Here is a 20,677-nt window from a genome sequence, read left to right on the forward strand (position 1 = left end):
CACTCCTTTAGGTAGAAGTGAGGCCCTTGTGCAAAGTACCACTTTTTCAGGGTGTATTGCCAGGAAAGGTGGTTTAGATGAAAGAGCTTGAAGCTCACTTACTCTGCAGGCAGAGGTGATGGCAACTAAGAAGACAGTGTTGACGGTTTAGAGTCGTAAAGGGCAGTTGTGAAGAAGCTCGAATGGGGCACTCATAAGGTATGTTAAGAGTAGGTTCAGATCCCATTGGGGCATGATGAATGGGATAGTAGAAAAAAGGTGTGTGAGGACTTTAACAAACTTTCCAACAATGGGAGATTTGACTAAAGAAGGTTTAACTGGTAACCTCAAGAAAGCAGAGATAGCAGAGGAATATCCCTTAAGGGTGCCCAGGGTAGAGGCTTGTTGGGCAAGGGAAAGAATAAAGAGAAGAACTTGAGAGAGAGTAGCAGATAGAGGATCGACAGATTTGTGAATGCACCATGCCACAAATTTCTTCCAACAACAGGTGTATACGGTTTTGGTTGAGGGATGCCTGGCTGCCAAGTTGACCTTACAGACTTCGGTGGCAGGTCAAAAGACGTCAACTGTCGCTGCTCAATTGCCACGCAAGGAGGAGGAGGAGGAGGAGGAGGAGGAGGAGGGTGGGCAGGTTCGGATGGATGACCCTCCCCTGCTGCTGCGACAGAAGATCTGCCCGAAGAGTCAGTCTGATCGGAGTGCTCTACGGAGGCAAAGAAGTCAACCAAGGTCCTCCCTACTGAAGGACAAGACCTTGCGCCACCTCTGGATGGAGACGCCATTCATTCATAAACGAGCACACATCATCGGCTGAGTTTGTCTGCCCTGACGTTCAGGGAGCCCGCCAGCTGTTGAACCACCAGGGAAATGCCCTGGTGTTCCAGCCAAGTCCAGAGGCACTATCCTTCCTCACTGTGTGTCACTCACAGCAGGTGCACTGCCCCTCATCACTAAGCAAGTATCACGCTGACAGCAAGTCACTGCCCTTCATCACAACACTAGTGGCGCATTCACAACAAGTGCACTGCCTCTCTTCCCCAAGCAAGTATCATAATAACTGCAAGTGCAATTAGTCACCAAACAGTGACACGTACAGCAAATCCATGCCTCATCACTAATGAAGTATCCAACTCCCAGCAGATGCTCCCTCTGCAGCTACTGGAAGTTACTGTGCCTCCCTACGGAGGAATTATGCAATTCTTATTATTCGTCAATAGTTTGGTAATAATAGCTCTGGCTCTTTTTTAAATGTTCCTGCAGCGCAAGATGTGGCTGCATAAACCGCCCAAATTAGCTATGCAGGTGAACCTGATAGAAGGGCTGATTTCAGGCATATTCATGCGGTTCATGTGCTTTGAGTGGGTCTCTTGCAGAACGAGGTCGGACGTGAGAGAATTGCGCAAACTGCTCTGAAGTGTGCAGATTGTGTGGTTCTTACTCCTCCTATATTTAATAGAATAACAAAACAAACTGCACTGTTTTCATTTCGTGGCATGTGTCCTCCATCTCTTTTAATTCCCTTGTACGCCGAATTTTGTCGCAGTTTTTGCATACTGAAGAATAGCAAACAATTTCAACCAACTCTAGAGGCCAGCAGATTCATCACTTAATAAACCGTTCAACATACTGGTAGAGCAAATGACGCCCCTACCACCTCCGTCCGAACAGAGTGATCCTCACAGGATCTACATGCTAAGAGATTTGAACTAGGAAAAAACAGAGGTGGAAATAGGAAAGCTTATTGTTGGTACGTTTGTTAAATTAGATTTTATCATTTAATGTTTCAGGGCAAATGAAACACTTTCCTTGGCACCTTACAATTTTAACGAGCATTCAGTTGCACTGTTTGTCCCATCACTGACATCAAAAGATATTTCATAAATTAGATCCAAACAAAGGCAACAACTGCAGCAATAACCTGGAGGGGAACCATGGGCAAGTTGCATTCGAATCCAATTAAATACTTATGCCCCTAAACGTGCCTTTAGGGCTGAGTACAGGGTCGTAAATTGCAAAGTTGTTCTGATATGTCCATTCCTTATTTCATCAGCTCTTGTCATAGCACACAAGATAAAGCAACGCACTTGGGGGGTGTGGAGGGGGAATGTTGGAACAGGAATGACCCCAAGGGACTAGGCAGGCACTTAAACCAATCAACAGTGTTCACATAAGTAAAGCATAAGATACATACGAGGTGTAGCACTCACTCCAGCAAGAAGCCCAGACACGGGTGGGAGCCAGAGTCTCTTACGCGGAAATAGATGCTGCTCTGCTCTTAGCTCAAGATCACCAGCCTTTAAAGGTCATTAGTCTTGTGTTGCTCCTGAACAGTTAGGTCTTGTAGGGTTTTCAAGGTTTAAAGACTGGTAGGGCAGTTTCAGTACACGCGTTTCCTAGATGGATCTGTGTTTTGCATAAAGCTTGACTGTAAGATCGCCAGAAAAGATTCCATTGAAGGCGTTCTTGAATGATACGCTAGCGGTAGAGCAGCAGCCCTGTTCTTTTCACGGACAGTTGTTATCATCTGTCAAGTGGCTACTTGAGCTTTGCTTATTCCATTGTTGAAGATTACTTGCTGGATTTGAAAACTCAGAAATGGTTTCATTTAGGTGGCAGTGCAGCAGTTGTCGTCGTAGTCTGATCTGCACTTCTGTCATTGGTGTGAAATTCAGGCCTTCTTTCATTGATACATGCTTTAAATTGAGTTTTTGCAATTATGCGATAGATAAGAACGAGTTATGTAACTTAAGTACTGTTTTTTTTTCTCCTCTGTGTGACAAGTGCTTTGTAACACTTATTTTTAATTTTTTATTTTCTTGCTCTTTCTAATTCTCTTGGCCTCCATGAAGTGAAGAGTTAGACTGACTTTTTTTCACACTAGACACCTTCACATTCACTGACACACAGGCTAATCTGGAACCTGCATAGTGGCGTAGGCATTTTGCTGTGATTGCTCATATAAAAAGAATAAGAAAACAAATAGTCTTTCCACTTGGGATATTTCAGAAGGTGATCAATCTGGGAAAGACAGATTATATGTCAGAAAGAGTTGCTGAAAGTAAGAACAAGGCCATTTCGTAATTATGATTATGTTCTAGTAACTCGGAGCTTCGCTTAAGGCAACAACTGGAGCTTGCTTGTTTTATCTTTTGAATAATATTACTGAGTTACTTATTACTTTGTTTTGTTTTTCAGAAAAATGAAAGTAGGGAACTTACCCAGATCCAGTACATTGCATGGCCTGACCATGGAGTGCCCGATGATTCCAGCGACTTCCTTGATTTTGTTTCACTTGTGCGAGAAAAGAGGTCCGGCAGAGATGAACCAGTAGTTGTCCACTGCAGGTAACAAGCCTTTTGCATTTTAAAGAATATATTACAAAGGCTGTCATTTTTGTTTTATTGTATAGGAAGAGTCAGACTTTAAAATGTAGCTTAATACTGTGCACTACGTTTTTGTCATTGTGCATTAAAAAGCGAAAGGCTACTCAAGTGAATGGCATACCAATGGCCCTATCACTATGTACTCACTATCCAATATAAAACATGTACAGTATTAACATTTTCTCTGGTGTATGGTCATTGTGTCATTTTGACTCCAAAAAAGACAATTTTACTTGCCTCCAGCCGACCTCCGAAATTCAAAACACTGAGATTCCCAGCCTCTTCAAGATGATGTAAGTCGTGCCTCTATCCTGAAGCCACATGTTTTCCTGGTGCACCCACACACACACGCACCCTTATGCTCAAATGCATACACAATCACCCCCACCAGTGCTCAGATATCACTTCAGAGCAGTGCTCAGCACATATGCCCTGCAAGCGCTCTGTCACATTCGCTAGTGCTCACACACCCCAACAAAGCTTCACCAGCAGTCACACGCACCAAAGTACAAGATGCACTAGACAGTGCGCATGCTCTGCTTTCTGTGAACCTTTTCTGACATAAATCTTGTTTGTATTTTGATTATGCTGCTGGCCCACTAGCTAGTTCCCACTGTTAAAGAACCACGTTTTTCATTCCATACTGCATTGAAAAAGCACTTCCACAGTGTTACTGTCAGCAAGGAATGACGACTTCATACCACGATTGTTACAAGGGTGATAGAGGTGATAGTAACTTGACAGTGCCTAGCTTTATCTAGTTATCAGTTGACAGTGAAAGGCTAATTCTAAGGAAATGCCTCCTTGGCATGGTTACCCCCTAACATTTTGCCTTTGCTGATGCTAAGTTTTGATTGAAAGTGTGCTTGGGACCCTGCTAACCAGGCCCCAACACCAGTGTTCTTTCCCTAAAACTGTACCTTTGCCACCACATTTGGCACAGCCCTGGCACTCAGATAACTCCCTTGTAACTGGTACCCCTGGTACCAAGGGGCCCTGATGCCAGGGAAGGTTTCTAAGGGCTGCAGCATATTTTAGGACGCCCTGGGGACCCCTCACTCAGCACATGCACACTGCCTCACAGCTTGTGTGTGCTGGTGAGGAGAAAGACTAAATCGACATGGCACTCCCCTCAGAGTGCCATGCCTACCTCACACTGCCTGTGGCATAGGGAAGTCACCCCTCTAGCAGGCCTTACAGCCCTAAGGCAGGGTGCACTATACCACAGGTTAGGGCATATGTGCAAGAGAACTATGCCCCTACAGTGTCTAAGCCAAACCTTAGACATTGTAAGTGCTAGTCCCCACTAGCTAGTTCCCACTGTTAAAGAACCACGTCTTTCATTCCATACTGCATTGAAAAAGCACTTCCACAGTGTTACTGTCAGCAAGGAATGACGACTTCATACCACGATTGTTACAAGGGTGATAGAGGTGATAGTAACTTGACAGTGCCTAGCTTTATCTAGTTATCAGTTGACAGTGAAAGGCTAATTCTAAGGAAATGCCTCCTTGGCATGGTTACCCCCTAACATTTTGCCTTTGCTGATGCTAAGTTTTGATTGAAAGTGTGCTTGGGACCCTGCTAACCAGGCCCCAACACCAGTGTTCTTTCCCTAAAACTGTACCTTTGCCTCCACATTTGGCACAGCCCTGGCACTCAGATAACTCCCTTGTAACTGGTACCCCTGGTACCAAGGGGCCCTGATGCCAGGGAAGGTTTCTAAGGGCTGCAGCATATTTTAGGACGCCCTGGGGACCCCTCACTCAGCACATGCACACTGCCTCACAGCTTGTGTGTGCTGGTGAGGAGAAAGACTAAATCGACATGGCACTCCCCTCAGAGTGCCATGCCTACCTCACACTGCCTGTGGCATAGGGAAGTCACCCCTCTAGCAGGCCTTACAGCCCTAAGGCAGGGTGCACTATACCACAGGTTAGGGCATATGTGCAAGAGAACTATGCCCCTACAGTGTCTAAGCCAAACCTTAGACATTGTAAGTGCAGGGTAGCCATAAGAGTACATGGTCTGGGAGTTTGTCAAACACGAACGCCACAGTTCCATAATGGCTACTCTGAAAACTGGGAAGTTTGGTATCAAACTTCTCAGCACAATAAATGCACACTGATGCCAGGGTGCAATTTATTGTAACATACACACATAAGGCATCTTAGAGATGCCCCCTGAATACCAATCCGACTTCTAGTGTAGGCTGACCAGTTTCTGCCAGCCTGCCACACAACAGACATGATGCTGGCCACATGGGGAGAGTGCATTTGTCACTCTGTGGCCAGGAATAAAGCCTGTACTGGGTGAAGGTGCTTCTCACCTCCCCTTGCAGGAACTGTAACACCTGGCGGTGAGCCTCAAAGGCTCACCCCTATTGTTACAGCACCCCAGGGCATCCCAACTAGTGGAGATGCCCGCCCCTATGGCCACTGCCCCCACTTTTGGCGGCAATGCTGGAGGAGATAATGAGAAAAAGAGGAGGAGTCACCCACCAGTCAGGACAGCCCCTAAGGTGTCCTGAGCTGAGGTGACCCCTGCCTTTAGAAACCCTCCATCTTAGTTTTGGAGGATTCCCCCAATAGGATTAGGTATGTGCCCCCTTCCCTACAGGGAGGAGGCACAAAGAGGGTGTAGCCACCCTCCAGGACAGTAGCCATTGGCTACTGCCCTCCCAGACTTAAACACACCCCTAAATTTATTATTTAGGGTCACCCTGGATCCCAGGAAATCAGATTCCTGCAACCTGAAGAAACAAGAAGGACTGCTGACCTAGAAGCCTTCAGAGGAGGAGGAAGACAACTGCTTTGGCCCCAGCCCTACCGGCCTGTCCAACTTGGAAAACCTGTAACCAGCGACGCATCCAACAGGGACCAGCAACCTCTGAAGCCTCAGAGAACTGCCCTGGACCAAGAAACTCCTGTGAACAGAGGCCCTGTTCAAAACCAGCTACTTCTTTGCAACAAAGAAGCTACTTTCAAAGACTGCACGTTTCCCGCCGGAAGCGCGAGACTTCACACTCTGCACCCGACGCCCCCGGCTCGAGATCCAGAGAACAAACACCACAGTCCTTTTCAAAATTACAATAAGAGAAAAAATATTTTCCAAAGCTCCATAACTGGGCCTAGGGAAATAAGCAGTAGCAACATCAGAGAAAAAAGAGAAAAACTACATTGAAACAATGGAGCATTCTTAGCCAATAGGCTGCATGCAGATTAACACAGGAGAACCATAAAAATTCTGGCACCATGTCTTTAAGACCCTGAGCACCTCCAGTATCCCACCATGCCTCAGGGGTGAAGGAGAGATGACAGTTGGTTCACAGTTAGGTCAGTTCTTTTTTCCGACTTCTTCTGAGAGGATCCTGGAGCAATGAGCTCTCAGTTTTTCTGAGTTTTTCTCAGAAAAATACTTCAGAACAGCGTTTTTTCTGCTTTCATTTGACACTTAACACCCTTGTCTAAGTCAGGGCACCTTTTTCTGACTGAAAAATGCCTTCTCTTTTTGTGAAGTGCCCTTCCTGTGGGAAGAAGAAGGCCCAGTTAGACCCACACACTCTCTGCATTGTGTGCTTGCCTCAGAGTCACTGCCCTGACACTTGCAGACACTGCAAGAACATGTCTAAAAGAACTCTGAAGGACAGGGAGAAGATCAAACTTCATGGTCTTCATGAGAGGCAGAAGACATCGTCCTCTTCACTTCCCAGGCAGCCACCAAGCCATTCTCAGGAGAGACAGGCTAGATAGACGTCAGCAGGTAGGAAGGTACCTGTTTGTTCCCCGTCGACGTCATCGCTGCCTCCGTCGCACCGCCATAGGTCGACGTCGACCAGACCGACATCGAAGGATATGGCGTCGAAGGAACATGGCCACCACAGGGGCAGATCTCCGTCAACGGTTACACACTGATCAACATCGAGCCAGCACCGGCGTGCCCATTCGCTGTCAAAGGTCTCGCACCCCTCGACGGCGAGGAAGACGACGTCAATCTCCCCACCGGTGGGAGCGATGACATCCGCCGTTGACGGCACACCCCTCGATGGCGAGGCACTTGACGTCGAGCAGGTCGCGGTCAAGAGATCGCCAGTCACCGTCGAGGCACTCGACGTTGAGACCAGAGCAACCCACGTCACTCCCTTCGTCGTTGCAGCTGTCGACGTCGACACAGGTTTTGCCTGTCTTGCAAGACAAAGAGCGTCGGCTTCTGCCGGCGGACAAGACCACTCCAACATCTCCGGTGGTCTCCATAAGGAGTGGTTCATCTGGGCGGTCGAGAGTTGCATCGTCTACGCATGTCTCGCCCATCAACTTGTCGCCAAGGTGGTTGGAGAACCTGAATAGAACGACTGCCTCCCCAGACTCGCAGTACTCTAGGATGTACTCACCTTCGGCCTCTCTCCCGAGGACAACAGCGCAGGCAGGACGGGCTCGTTCTGCATCTCACCAGTCGGCCACGAGGCCTCGACGTGCTGCTACAGCATCTCGGAGCAGGTCACGATCTAGATCACGGTCATGTCATCACAGAAGGTCTCCTTCTTGGTCATCGTCGGGATCTTCAGTAAGAGAGTACTCCCCGACCTTAACGGATTCGCCACCAGCAAGAGTTTCCTCGGTGGACGATATTACGACCTTTAACGAGGTGCTTCTTAGGGGAGCACAAAAACTCAATATAGAGGTCCCGGAACCTTCGACCTCATTATCCGTGATCTTTGAAACTCTGCAACATAGGGCGGTTTCGAAGAAGTTGCTACCGCTAGTGCCTGGTCTTTTGCAACCAACCATGGACACCTTTTTAGCGCCAGCCACCCTCAGATCAGCCCCTGCTAGGATCTTGAAGAAATACAAGGCACCTGAGCAAGATCCTTTGTTTCTCCGGACTGATCTACCTCCGGACTCAGTCATATTGGCCGCAGCCCGGAAGACGCACAGGGTGGCATCATCCTCCACGGTTCCACCGGATAAAGAGAGTAGACACCTGGACTCTCTGGGGACGGTGGCTTCCATGTTGAAGGTCTCCAGCGCTTCTGCACTCCTAGGCAGATATGATCACTCGCTCTGGGACTCACTAAGCAGGTTCGCAGAAAAATTGCCCAGAGAGGACAGGCAGGATTTTCAGGAGATCCTTCAGGAGGGGTGTCTGGTCTCCAATCAGGTAATCAGTGCAGCAGCAGATGGGGCTGACTTAGCTGCTCATGGGTACGTGCATGGAGTTTGTGCAAGACTGTCTTCCTGGCTGAGACTGACAGGATTGAAGCAGGAAGCGCAGCAGCGTATCCTAAACCTTCCGTTCAACGGCAGCTCTCTTTTTGGGACCCATGCAGATGAGGAGATGGCGCGTATGAAGACGGAAGTGGACACCATGAGAGCAGTGGGCCTAGAGATAAAAAAGGACTTCCGGCGAAGATATAGACCTTATGACAGGCGCCCTTTTCAGCAGAGGGTTCAAACCCCTCATTGGTCCCAGAGACCACAGCAGAGACAAGGACGCCCACTTTTTCAATCTCGTAAGACCACGAGAGACCGAGGGTCCAGCAGACCACAGCAGTCCACACCCAAAGCTCCAGCAAAGCGATGAGGACTCGCTTCCCTTAACACCGTGCACCACTCCGGTGGGGGGGGAAGTATCACAGAGTTCATTCACGAGTGGCGTGCAATAACAAAAGACAAATGGGTGCTCAATATTGTGGAGAATGGGTACTCTCTTCTTTTCCGCCAACCTCCTCCTCACTTACCACCAACCAAATGCAATCCGGCTCACATGAGCCTATTACGCACAGAGGCTTACGCCCTTTTATGGAAAAAGGCGATAGAAAAAGTCCCAGTCGAGCACAGAGGGAAGGGAGTATACTCCCGCTATTTTCTAGTAGCAAAAAAAGGTCGAGAAGGAGTTTTCAGACCAATTCTGGACTTACGACTTCTGAACAAGTACATAAAAAAGCAAAAGTTCAGAATGCTGGCTCTCCACCAGATTTTTCCTCAGCTACATCGAGGAGACTGGATGTGCGCAATAGACCTGCAAGACGCGTATTTTCATATCCCGATCATTCACAAACATCGGAAATTCCTCCGCTTCCGGATAGCCTCCCAGCACTATCAGTTCAAGGTACTTCCATTCGGCCTGAAATCGGCCCCTCGCGTTTTCTCAAAATGCGTAGCAGCGGTGGCACCGCATCTAAGGAAGCAAAACATCTTCATTTACCCATACCTACACAACTGGCTACTGGAGGCCTCCTCTCCGGAGCAGGCAAGAAGTTATCAGGACATTGTGCTCAGTGTTTTCAGGTCTCTAGGTCTGCAGGTCAACTACCAAAAGTCCAACTTGATACCAACACAAAAGTTCCAGTACCTGGGAGCAATACTGGATACAGAGCTCGAAAAAGTGTATCCTTCGGAGGAACGACTATTATCAATAAAGAGAAAGTGTCAAGACCTTCTGTAGTCCGACGCACCTACAGCCCGTCCGGTAACATCTCTACTGGGCTCCATGGCCTCGTGCATTTTCATTGTCCCGAATGCCAGGCTACATATGAGGCCTCTTCAAGAGGCGCTGGAAAACAACTGGAACCAGAGCACAGGCGGCTGGGAGGACAAAATGCGACTTCCGATAGGAGCACGACAGTCGTTGCAATGGTGGATGCACAAACCTCACCTGTCAGTAGGCACTCCGTCTCACCAGTTAATCCAGACCAACACTCTGGTAACGGATGCATCGCTTAAGGGATGGGGAGCTCATCTGGGTCCCCTTCAAGCTCAGGGCCTGTGGTCCGACAAAGAAAGAGAATACCAAATCAACCTGTTGGAGCTCAGAGCAGTCCACCTGGCTCTCAAATCTTTTGCTCCATCGATTCAGGGGAAATCTCTTCTAGTGCAAACGGACAATACGACAACAATGTATTATCTGAACAGACATGGGGGAACGAGATCCCTGCCCTGTCTCGGGAATCTCAGGCCATCTGGCATTGGCTCTTAGCGAGAGGAATGTCACTAACGGCAGTTCACCTACCGGGGCAACAAAACGTGGAGGTGGACTTCCTGAGCAGAAATCTCAAGGAAGCCCACGATTGGGTCCTTCACGACGAGGTCGTCGAAGACATATTAGCTCAATGGGGTCGTCCTCAATTGGATCTCTTCGCAGACGAGGTAACAGGAAATGCCCAGACTTCGCGTCCAGGTTCTACCGTCCGGGATCTCGAGGGAATGCCCTGTTGATCGACTGGTCAGGGATATTTCTCTACGCTTTTCCACCGATTCCCCCTCATACCTGCGGTGATCAACAAACTCTACAGATCCAGCACCAGAATGATTCTCATAGCTCCGCAATGGCCTCGTCAGTTCTGGTACACAGATCTCCTCAACCTATCGGAACAGCCTCACAGGAGGCTGCCGTGCAGACCGGATCTCCTTTGCAGGATGGGAGGCAGGATACTTCACCCCAAACCTTCCCTCTCTGAGCTTGACTGCATGGCTCCTGAATTCCTGCAGTATGGGCACCTAGGGCTCTCGCAGGAGTGCATGAACATCTTAAAGGAGTCCAGACGGCCTGCCACGCGGCGTTCTTACGCGTTCAAGTAGAAGAGGTTCTACATATGGTGTTGTTAGCAAGGTCACAATCCTATACTGGCTCAGAAGGAAGTCATACTGTCTTACCTACTCCATTTGGCAAAATCGGGTCTGCAGGTGTCATCTGTTAAGGTACATTTATCTGCCATTACATCCTGTCGTAAGTCACCTTCTCAGGAATCCTTTTTCAAGGATTTCTTAGAAGGTTTGAAAAAAGTATTTCCATCCATTCGGAAGCCCTCCCCTCCATGGGAGCTGAACATAGTGCTATCAAAACTTTTGGGCCCTCCTTTCAAACCTATACACAAAGCCTCTTTGCAACACCTTACGTGGAAGACGGCTTTTCTTGTAGCCATTACTTCCCCGAGGAGGGTCAATGAAATTCAGGCTTTGTCCTCCAAAGAACCATACACAGTCTTCCACGAGAATAGAGTGGTTCTATGAACTCAGCCATCCTTCTTACTGAAGGTGGTGTCAGATTTCCACATCAATCAGACTATTTCATTACCAACTTTTTTCCCCAATCCGGATACTCCGGCGGAAAAAGCTTTGCACTCTCTAGATTTGAAGAGGGTGCTGAAATTTTACTTGGACAAAACCAAACTAATTAGACAATCTAACCACTTATTTGTAAATTATGGTCATTTGAGAACAGGCGAGGCAGCCCCAAAACGAACCATATCTAGATGGATAGTTTTGTGTATTGTTACTGCATATCAATTGGCTAATAAACAACTACTCGCTAGGCCTAAGGCGCATTCGAAAAGAGGGAAGGCGGCTACAGCTGCCCTCCTTAATAATGTTCCAATCTCCGAAATTTGTAAGGCTGCTACATGGAAGTCTGTACATACATTTACTAGACATTACTGTTTGGACTCAGATGCCAGAGCAGACGCCCAAGTTGGGCAAGCATCTCTGAGAAATTTGTTTGCATGATACATATCTATTCCTGCACTTCTTTTAGACAGTCCGCAGAGTTAAGGGATGGGCTTGCTAATCTATTCAATGTTTGACTATTGATGAGGATCCCCTGGAAGAGAAGGATAAGTTACTTACCTGTAAATCCTAGTTCTCTTCCAGGGGTATCCTCATCAAATTCATAAACAACCCACCCTCCTCCCGGACGCACGTCTCCTAGAAGTGCAGGACTTACCATCTTTTGAATCTGCTACACAGCTTGTCACCGTTAAAAAGTACTGACCTAACTGTGAATCATCTGTCACCTCTCCTTCACCCCTGAGGCATGTTGGGATACTGGAGGTGCTCAGGGTCTTAAAGGCACGGTGCCAGAATTTTTATGGTTCTCCTGTGTTAACCTGCATGCAGCCTATTGGCTAAGAATGCTCCATTGTTTTCAATGTAGTTTTTCTCTTTTTTCTCTGATGTTGCTACTGCTTATTTCCCTAGGCCCAGTTATGGAGCTTTGGAAAATATTTTTTCTCTTATTGTAATTTTGAAAAGGACTGTTTAAAAAAAAAAAAAAAAAATCCATAGAAATAAAGAATTTTTTCCTGTTTATGATTATAGTCTGTATTGCTGTTTTACACACGTATATATGAGTTTAGTATGAAAATTTGTCTACTAAAAATGCTATGTATATATTTTTCGTGCATATTTCATACTTTATATGTGTGTATTTTATATATGCTCCGGGTTCCCCGCACAAGGGCGGGAATATTCAATGTTTATGACTGATGAGGATACCCCTGGAAGAGAACTAGGATTTACAGGTAAGTAACTTATCCTTCTGAGCGCTTACTTACTTTCAGTATGGCCCTCACTGAAATGTTGCTGTCCCCTGGGTCAAAATCCTGTTCCTGACCACCTGTAAATATGTAGGTGGCCATGTGTAACAGACTGGCTCCTGGCGGTCCTGATTTTCTTACCTTAACATCCTACTCCAAGAAACCTTGTGGTTCACGCCTCCACCATCAGAGTTAATCCAAATTCGTTCCCCACAGCTCCTCCAGATAGGGAATACAAGAGCAATTGTTGTACTCCACTAGCATAGTATTGCACTGGTTAATGTTTGCTTTCTGGAGTTTTATATACATGCCCTCTAGGACATAGCCGGCAAGATCTTGTTGGCAGTCCCAGAAGACCTAAAGGCCTCGTCGGCTCAAACAGTTGATGAGTGTAGGAAGCTGGCTCTCTATATACTATATAAAAATGAGATATAGTGTGCACAGAGTCCAAGGGTTTCCCCATAGGCATAACAGAGGCCAAATTAGATAATACTAATGCTCACTTTTGTGGTAGTGTGGGCGAGTAGTTAGGCTTATCAGAGGGTAGTGCAAAGCATTTGTTGTACACACATGGTAAAGAAATGAGGCACACACTCAATGACTATCTCCAGGCCAATGTTTTTATATAGCAAAAAAAAAAATGATATTTTATTATCTGATAGAGACTTCTTGTAAGGAAGTGCCTCCTTGGCATGGTTACCCCCTGACTTTTTGTCTTTGCTGATGCTAAGTTATGATTTGAAAGTGTGCTGGGACCCTGCTAACTAGGCCCAGCACCAGTGTTCTTTCCCTAAACTGTACCTTTGTCTCCACAATTGACACAGCCCTGGCACTCAGATAAGTCCCTTGTAACTGGTTCCCCTGGTACCAAGGGCCCTGATGCCAGGGAATGTCTCTAAGGGCTGCAGCATATCTCATGCCACCCTGGGGACCCCTCACTCAGCACAGACACACTGCCTCACAGCTTGTGTGTGCTGGTGGGGAGAAAAAGACTAAGTCGACATGGCACTCCCCTCAGAGTACCCTGCCAACCTCACACTGCCTGTGGCATAGGTAAGTCACCCCTCTAGCAGGCCTTACATCCCTAAGGTAGGGTGCACTATACCACAGGTGAGGGCATATGCGTATGAGCAATATGCCCCTACAGTGTCTAAGCAAAACCTTAGACATAAGTGCAGAGTAGCCATAAGAGTATATGGTTTGGGAGTTTGTCAGACACTAACTCCACAGTTCCAGAATGGCTACACTGAAATCTGGGAAGTTTGGAATCAAACTTCTCAGCACAATAAATGCACACTGTTGCCAGTGTGCAATTTATTGTAACATGCACCCAGAGGGCATCTTAGCGATGCCCCCTGGATACCAATCCGAATTCTAGTGTAGGCTGACCAGTTCCTGCCAGTCTGCCACAACCCAGACAAGTTGCTGGCCACATGGGGAGAGCGCCTTTGTCACTCTGTGGCCAGGAACAAACCCTGTACTGGGTGGAGGTGCTTCTCAGGCTCACCCCCTTTGTTACAGCACCACAGGGCATCCCAACTAATGGAGATGCCCGCCCCTCCAGCCACTGCCCCCACTTTTGGCGGCAAGGCTGGAGGAGATAATGAGGAAAACAAGGAGGAGTCACCCCCCCAGTCAGGACAGCCCCTAAGGTGTCCTGAGCTGAGGGTGACTCTTACTTTTAGAAATCCTCCCATCTTCTGGATGGAGGATTCCCCCAATAGGATTAGGGATGTGCCCCCCTTCCCACAGGGAGGAGGCACAAAGAGGGTGTAGCCACCCTCCAGGACAGTAGCCATTGGCTGCTGCCCTCCCAGATCTAAACACACCCCTAAATCCAGTATTTAGGGGCTCCCAGAACTGAGGAAGATAGATTCCTGCAACCTAAAGAAAAAGGACGACTGCTGACCTGAAGCCCTGCCTTGAACACGGAGACGACAACTGATTTGGCCCCAGCCCAACCGGCCTGTCTCCCTACTTCGACGAAAACTGCAACAGCGACGCATCCAACAGGGACCAGCGACCTTTGAAGCCTCAGAGGACTGTGCTGCATCTAAAGGACCAAGAAGATCCCGAGAACAGCGGCCCTGTTCAAGAAACTGCAACTTTCTGCAACAAAGAAGCAACTTTAAAGACCCCACGTTTCCCGCCGGAAGCGTGAGACTTTCCACTCTCCGCAGGTCGAGCCGGGGGCTTCAGGTGCAAACAAACACCTCAGGGAGGACTCCCCGGCGACTGCGAGCCTGTGAGTAGCTAGAGTTGACCCCCCTGAGCCCCCACAGCGACGCCTGCAGAGGAAATCCAGAGGCTCGCCCTGACCGCGACTGCCTGTAACAAGGGACCCGACGCCTTGAACCAACACTCCACCTGCAGCCCCCAGGATCTGAAGGAACCGAACTCCAGTGCAGGAGCGACCCCCAGGCGACCCTCTGCCTAGCCCAGGTGGTGGTTACCCCGAGGAGCCGCCCCTCCGTGCCTGCCTGCATCGTTGAAGAGACTCCCGGGTCTCCCCATCGATTCCTATCTGAAACCCGACGCCTGTTTGCACTCTGCACCCGGCCTCCCCTGTGCCGCTGAGGGTGTACTTTCTGTGCCTGCTTGTGTCCCTCCCCCAACCCCCCCTCCCCTCCCCCCCCTCCCAGTGCCCTACAAAACCCCCTGGTCTGCACTCCGAGGATGTGGGTACTTACCTGCTGGCAGACTGGAACCGGAGCACCCCTGTTTCCATTGAAACCTATATGTTTTGGGCACTCCTTTGACCTCTGCACCTGACCGGCCCTGAGCTGCTGGTGTAATAACTTTGGGGTTGCCTTGAACCCCCAACGGTGGGCTACCTTGGACCCAACTTTGAACCCTGTAAGTGTTACTTACCTGTGAACTTAACAATTACCTACTTCCCCCAGGAACTGTTGATTTTTGCACTGTGTCCACTTTTAAAATAGCTTATTGCCATTTTTGTCAAAACTGTACACGCTATTGTGATTATTCAAAGTTCCTAGAATACCTGAGTGAAATACCTTTCATTTGAAGTATTACTTGTAAATCTTGAACCTGTGGTTCTTAAAATAAACTAAGAAAATATATTTTTCTATATAAAAACCTATTGGCCTGGAATAAGTCTTTCAGTGTGGGTTCCTCATTTCTTGCCTGTGTGTGTACAACAAATGCTTAACACTACCTTCTGATAAGCCTACTGCTCAACCACACTACCACAAAATACACCATTAGAATTATCTCTTTTTGCCACTATCTTACCTCAAAGGGGAACCCTTGGACTCTGTGCACACTATTTCTTACTTTGAAATAGTATATACAGAGCCAACTTCCTACATTTGTGGATCAGTGGTGAGGTACAAGACTTTGCATTTTCTGGACTACTCAGCCAATACCTGATCACACGACTAAATTCCAAAAATTGACATTAGAAACTGATTTTTGAAATTTGAGCTATTTTTCTAATTTTTTAAAAGTCCTGCTAGGGCCTTTTGTTAGTCCCTGTTAGCATTTCTTTTAGAGTTTAAAAGTTTTGTAAAAGTTTGGATTAAGTTCTAGACATAGTTTTAGATTCTTAAAAAGTATCCCAACTTTTAGAGAAATAATGTCTACTGCGGAAGAGATGGTGGTGGAGCTCAACCTCACCCCTTACCTGCATCTTAGGATGTCCGAGTTAAGGACTCTCTGCAAAATCAAAAAGTAAAAAAATGGATCAAACCCTAACAAAGTACAGCTCCAGGAGCTCTTGGCAAAGTTTTCGAGAGACAACCCCTCTGAAGATAACCTTACAGAGGAGGAAGCTAGTGAAGTGGAGGACAATTTCCCCCCTCCACTCCTAGTTAGGGAGACCAGGGTTCCTCCAACCCTGACTCCACAAGTGATAGTCAGAGGTGCTGCTTCTCCCACAGGGGAGTCCAACAGCTCTGGAAGCATTAAGGGCAGCCTCAATGAAGATGACCTCCTGTTAGCCAGGATGGCCAAAAGATTGGCTTTGGAGAAACAGCTCCTAGCCGTAGAAAGGGAAAGACAAGAGATGGGCTTAGCTCCCATCAGTGGTGGCAGCAACTTAAATATGGTCAGAGATACTACTGACATGCTAAAAATCCCCAAAGGGATTGTAACAAATTATGAAGATGGTGATGACATCTCCAAATGGTTCACAGCTTTTGAGAGGGCTTGTGCAACCAGAAAAGTAAACAGATCTCAGTGGGGAGCTCTCCTTTGGGAAATATTCAGTGGAAAGTGTAGGGATAAACTCCTCACACTCTCTGGAAAAGATGCAGAATCCTATGACCTCATGAAGGCTACCCTGATTGAGGGCTTTGGATTCTCAATTGAGGAGTACAGGATTAGGTTCAGGGGGGCTAAAAAATCCTCGAGTCAGACCTGGGTTGATTTTGTTGACTATTCTGTCAAAACACCGGATGGTTGGATTAATGGCAGTGGTGTGAATGATTATGATGGGCTGTACAATCTGTTTATGAAAGAACACCTTTTAAGTAATTGTTTCAATGATAAACTGCATCAGCAACTGGTAGACCTAGGTCCAATTTCTCCCAAGAATTGGGAAAGAAGGCAGACCATTGGGTCAAGACTAGGGTGACCAAGACTTCCACATGGGCTGACCAATTGAAAGGGGTCACAAAGACTCCCCAGGGGAAGAGTGTTGAGACATCCAAGGGAAAAAGTAAAGAGTCGTCTAAAGGGCCCCAAAAACCTGCTTAGGAGGGAGGGTCCAAAGCCTCTTCGCAATCCTCATTTGGGTACAAGGGTAAAAACTGTGATCCCAAAAAGGCCTGGTGTTGTAGCTGTAAGGCAAGGCCTGTCCCAAGAATGGTTCCACTTCTACTACTACTCCAGTTAGCACTGGAATAGCCAGTCTCCAGATGGGATCAACAGTGTGCACAGAGCAAATCAGGGTCCACACTGAAGCTACATTAGTTTCTGAGGGTGGGGTGGACTTAGCCACACTAGCTGCCAGGCCCCCTAATATGCAAAAATACAAGCAGCAACACTTTATTAATGGGACTAGTGTAGAAGCCCTGAGGGATGCAGGTGGCATTGTCACAATGGTAACAGACAAAATGGTTTGCCCAGGACAATACCTGACTGGACAAACGTATCCAGTCACCAACGGTGACAATCAGACTAAAGTACATCCCATGGCTATGGTAACTTTAAAACGGGGAGGGGTCACTGGCCTGAAACAGGTGGTAGTCTCTGCTATCCCAGTAGACTGCTTGGAAACAACCTGGAGTCCTCTGCATGGTCTGAGGTAGAACTCAAAACCCATGCAGCCATGCTGGGTATCCCTGAATTGGTGTGTGTCAAGACCAGGGCACAGTGCAAGGCTCAGGGTGAAAAAGAGGTGTTGGAGTCTGGAATAATGGCCCAACCGTCCAAGAGAGAAGGAAAGACTGGGGAACCAGCTTCAACACAGCAAAAGAAAAAGAACATCTCTTCCCAGGAAGAAGTTCTACCCTCTGAGGGAACTGAGCCTATGGAGTTGGAACCTTATCAGGTTGAACTCTTAGGGCCCGGGGGACCCACAAGGGAACAGCTGTGTAAGGGGCAAGAAACCTGTCCCTCTCCTGAAGCCCTTAGGCAGCAAGCTGCTGAGTAAACAAAAGGAAAAGTCAGTGCAACACACAGGGTCAATTGGGAAGATGAACTCCTTTACACTGAGGCAAGAGATCCCAAACCTGGTGTGACTAGTAGAGTGGTAGTGCCTCAGGAGTTTAGGGAGTTCATTCTGACCTTAGCCCATGACATTCCACTTGCTGGGCATTTGGGACAAACCAAGACATGCGAGAGGTTAGTCAACCATTTCTATTGGCCCAACATGTCCCAGAAAGTCAAGGAGTTTCATGCCTCCTGTGCCACCTGTCAAGCCAGTGGTAAGACAGGTGGCCATCCAAAGGCTCCCCTCATTCCACTACCAGTAGTGGGGGTCCCCTTTGAAAGAGTGGGAGTGGACATAGTGGGTCCACTTGAACCTCCCACAGCCTCAGGGAATCAGTATATCCTAGTAGTAGTGGATCATGCTACTAGGTACCCTGAAGCAATTCCCCTTAGGTCCACTACTGCCCCTGCAGTAGCCAAAGCACTCATTGGTATCTTTACCGGAGTGGGATTTCCTAAGGAGGTGACTTCTGACAGAGGTACCAACTTCATGTCAGCATACCTTAAACACATGTGGAATGAGTGTGGGGTGACTTACAAGTTCACCACACCACACCATACCATCCACAAACCAATGGTCTTGTTGAAAGGTTTAACAAGACATTGAAGGGCATGATCATGGGGCTCCCTGAAAAGCTCAAAAGGAGATGGGATGTCCTCTTGCCATGTCTGCTTCAGAAGGGAGTAGGGTTTTCCCCCCTTTGAACTTATGTTTGGCCATCCTGTATGGGACCACTAGCTCTTGTGAAAGAAGGCTGGGAGAGACCTCTTCATGAGCCTAAGCAAGATATAGTGGACTATGTACTAGGCCTACGTTCCAGGATGGCAGAGTACATGGAAAAGGCAAGTAAAAACCTTGAGACCAGCCAACAACTCCAGAAGATGTGGTATGACCAAAAGGCTGCTATTGTTGAGTTTCAGCCAGGGCAGAAGGTCTGGGTTCTGGAGCCTGTGGCTCCCAGGCCACTTCAGGACAGATAGAGTGGCCCTTACCCAGTGCTAGAGAGAAAGAGTCAGGTCACCTACCTGGTAGACCTAGGAACTAGCAGGATCCCCAAAAGGGTGACCCATGTGAACCGCCTCAAACTCTTTCATAACAGGGCAGATGTAAACATGTTAATGGTTACAGATGAGGACCAGGAAGCTGCGAGTGAACCTTTCCCTGATCTCCTCTCCACTGACCCTAAAGATGGCTCAGTAGATGGAGTGGTCTACTCAGACACCCTCTCTGGCCAACAGCAAGCTGACTGCAGACAAGTCCTGCAACAGTTTGCAGAGCTCTTTTCCCTAACCCCTGGTTAGAGACACCTGTTTACCCATGATGTGGACACAGGAGACAGCATGCCTGTCAAAAACAAAATCTTTAGACACTCTGACCAAGTTAAGGAAAGCATCAAAGTGGAAGTCCACAAGATGCTGGAATTGCGAGTCATTGAGCACTCTGACAGCCCCTGGGCTAGCCCAGTGGTCTTAGTCCCCAAACCTCACACAAAAGATGTCAAGAGAGAGATGAGGTTTTGTGTGGACTACAGAGGACTTAATTCTGTCACCAAGACAGATGCCCATCCCATTCCAAGGGCAGATGAGTTAATTAACAAATTGGGTGCTGCCAAATACTTGAGTACCTTTGACTTGACAGCAGGGTACTGGCAAATAAAAATGGCACCAGGAGCAAAAGAAAAGACACCATTCTCTACACCTGATGGGCACTACCAGTTTACTGTGATGCCCTTTGGCTTAAAGAATGCCCCTGCCAGCTTCCAAAGGTTGGTGAATCAAGTCCTTGCTGGCTTGGAGTCCTTTAGTGCAGCTTATCTTGATGACATTGCTGTCTTTAGCTCCAGCTGGCAGGCTCACCTGGTCCACCTGAAGAATGTTTTGCAGGCCCTGCAAGCAACAGCCCTCCCTATCAAGGCATCTAAATGTCAGATAGGGCAGGGTACTGTGGTTTACTTGGGACACCTTGTAGGTGGAGGCCAAGTTCAGCCACTCCAACCCAAGATCCAGACTGTTCTGGACTGGGTAGCTCCAAAAACCCAGACTCAAGTCGGGGCATTCCTTGGCTTGACTGGTTGCTATAGGAGGTGTTTGAAGGGATATGGATCCATAGTGACACCCCTCACAGACCTTACCTATAAGAAAATACCCAAGAAGGTAAACTGGACTGTAGAATGCCAACAGGCCTTTGACACCCTGAAACAAGCTAGGTGCACAGCACCAGTTCTCAAAGCTCCAGAATACTCCAAGCAGTTCATTGTGCAGACTGATGCCTCTGAACATGGGATAGGGGCTGTTCTGTCCCAAACAA

The 20,677-nt window shown here is 47.8% G+C and overlaps 1 protein-coding gene across 3 annotated transcripts in view; it reads left to right on the plus strand.

Annotated features, from left to right (window-relative positions):
- PTPN4 (protein tyrosine phosphatase non-receptor type 4) overlaps positions 1–20,677 on the plus strand; it is a 975,501-nt gene that overhangs the window by 903,895 nt on the left and 50,929 nt on the right. For all 3 annotated transcript variants that reach the window (XM_069224613.1, XM_069224612.1, XM_069224614.1), the window contains one exon: positions 3,196–3,344. In XM_069224613.1, coding sequence (XP_069080714.1) covers positions 3,196–3,344 — 149 coding nt within the window. The remainder of the gene's footprint in view (positions 1–3,195; positions 3,345–20,677) is intronic.

This window comes from Pleurodeles waltl, chromosome 3_1 (assembly GCF_031143425.1).
Source record: "Pleurodeles waltl isolate 20211129_DDA chromosome 3_1, aPleWal1.hap1.20221129, whole genome shotgun sequence".
Taxonomy (NCBI): Eukaryota; Metazoa; Chordata; class Amphibia; order Caudata; family Salamandridae; genus Pleurodeles; species Pleurodeles waltl.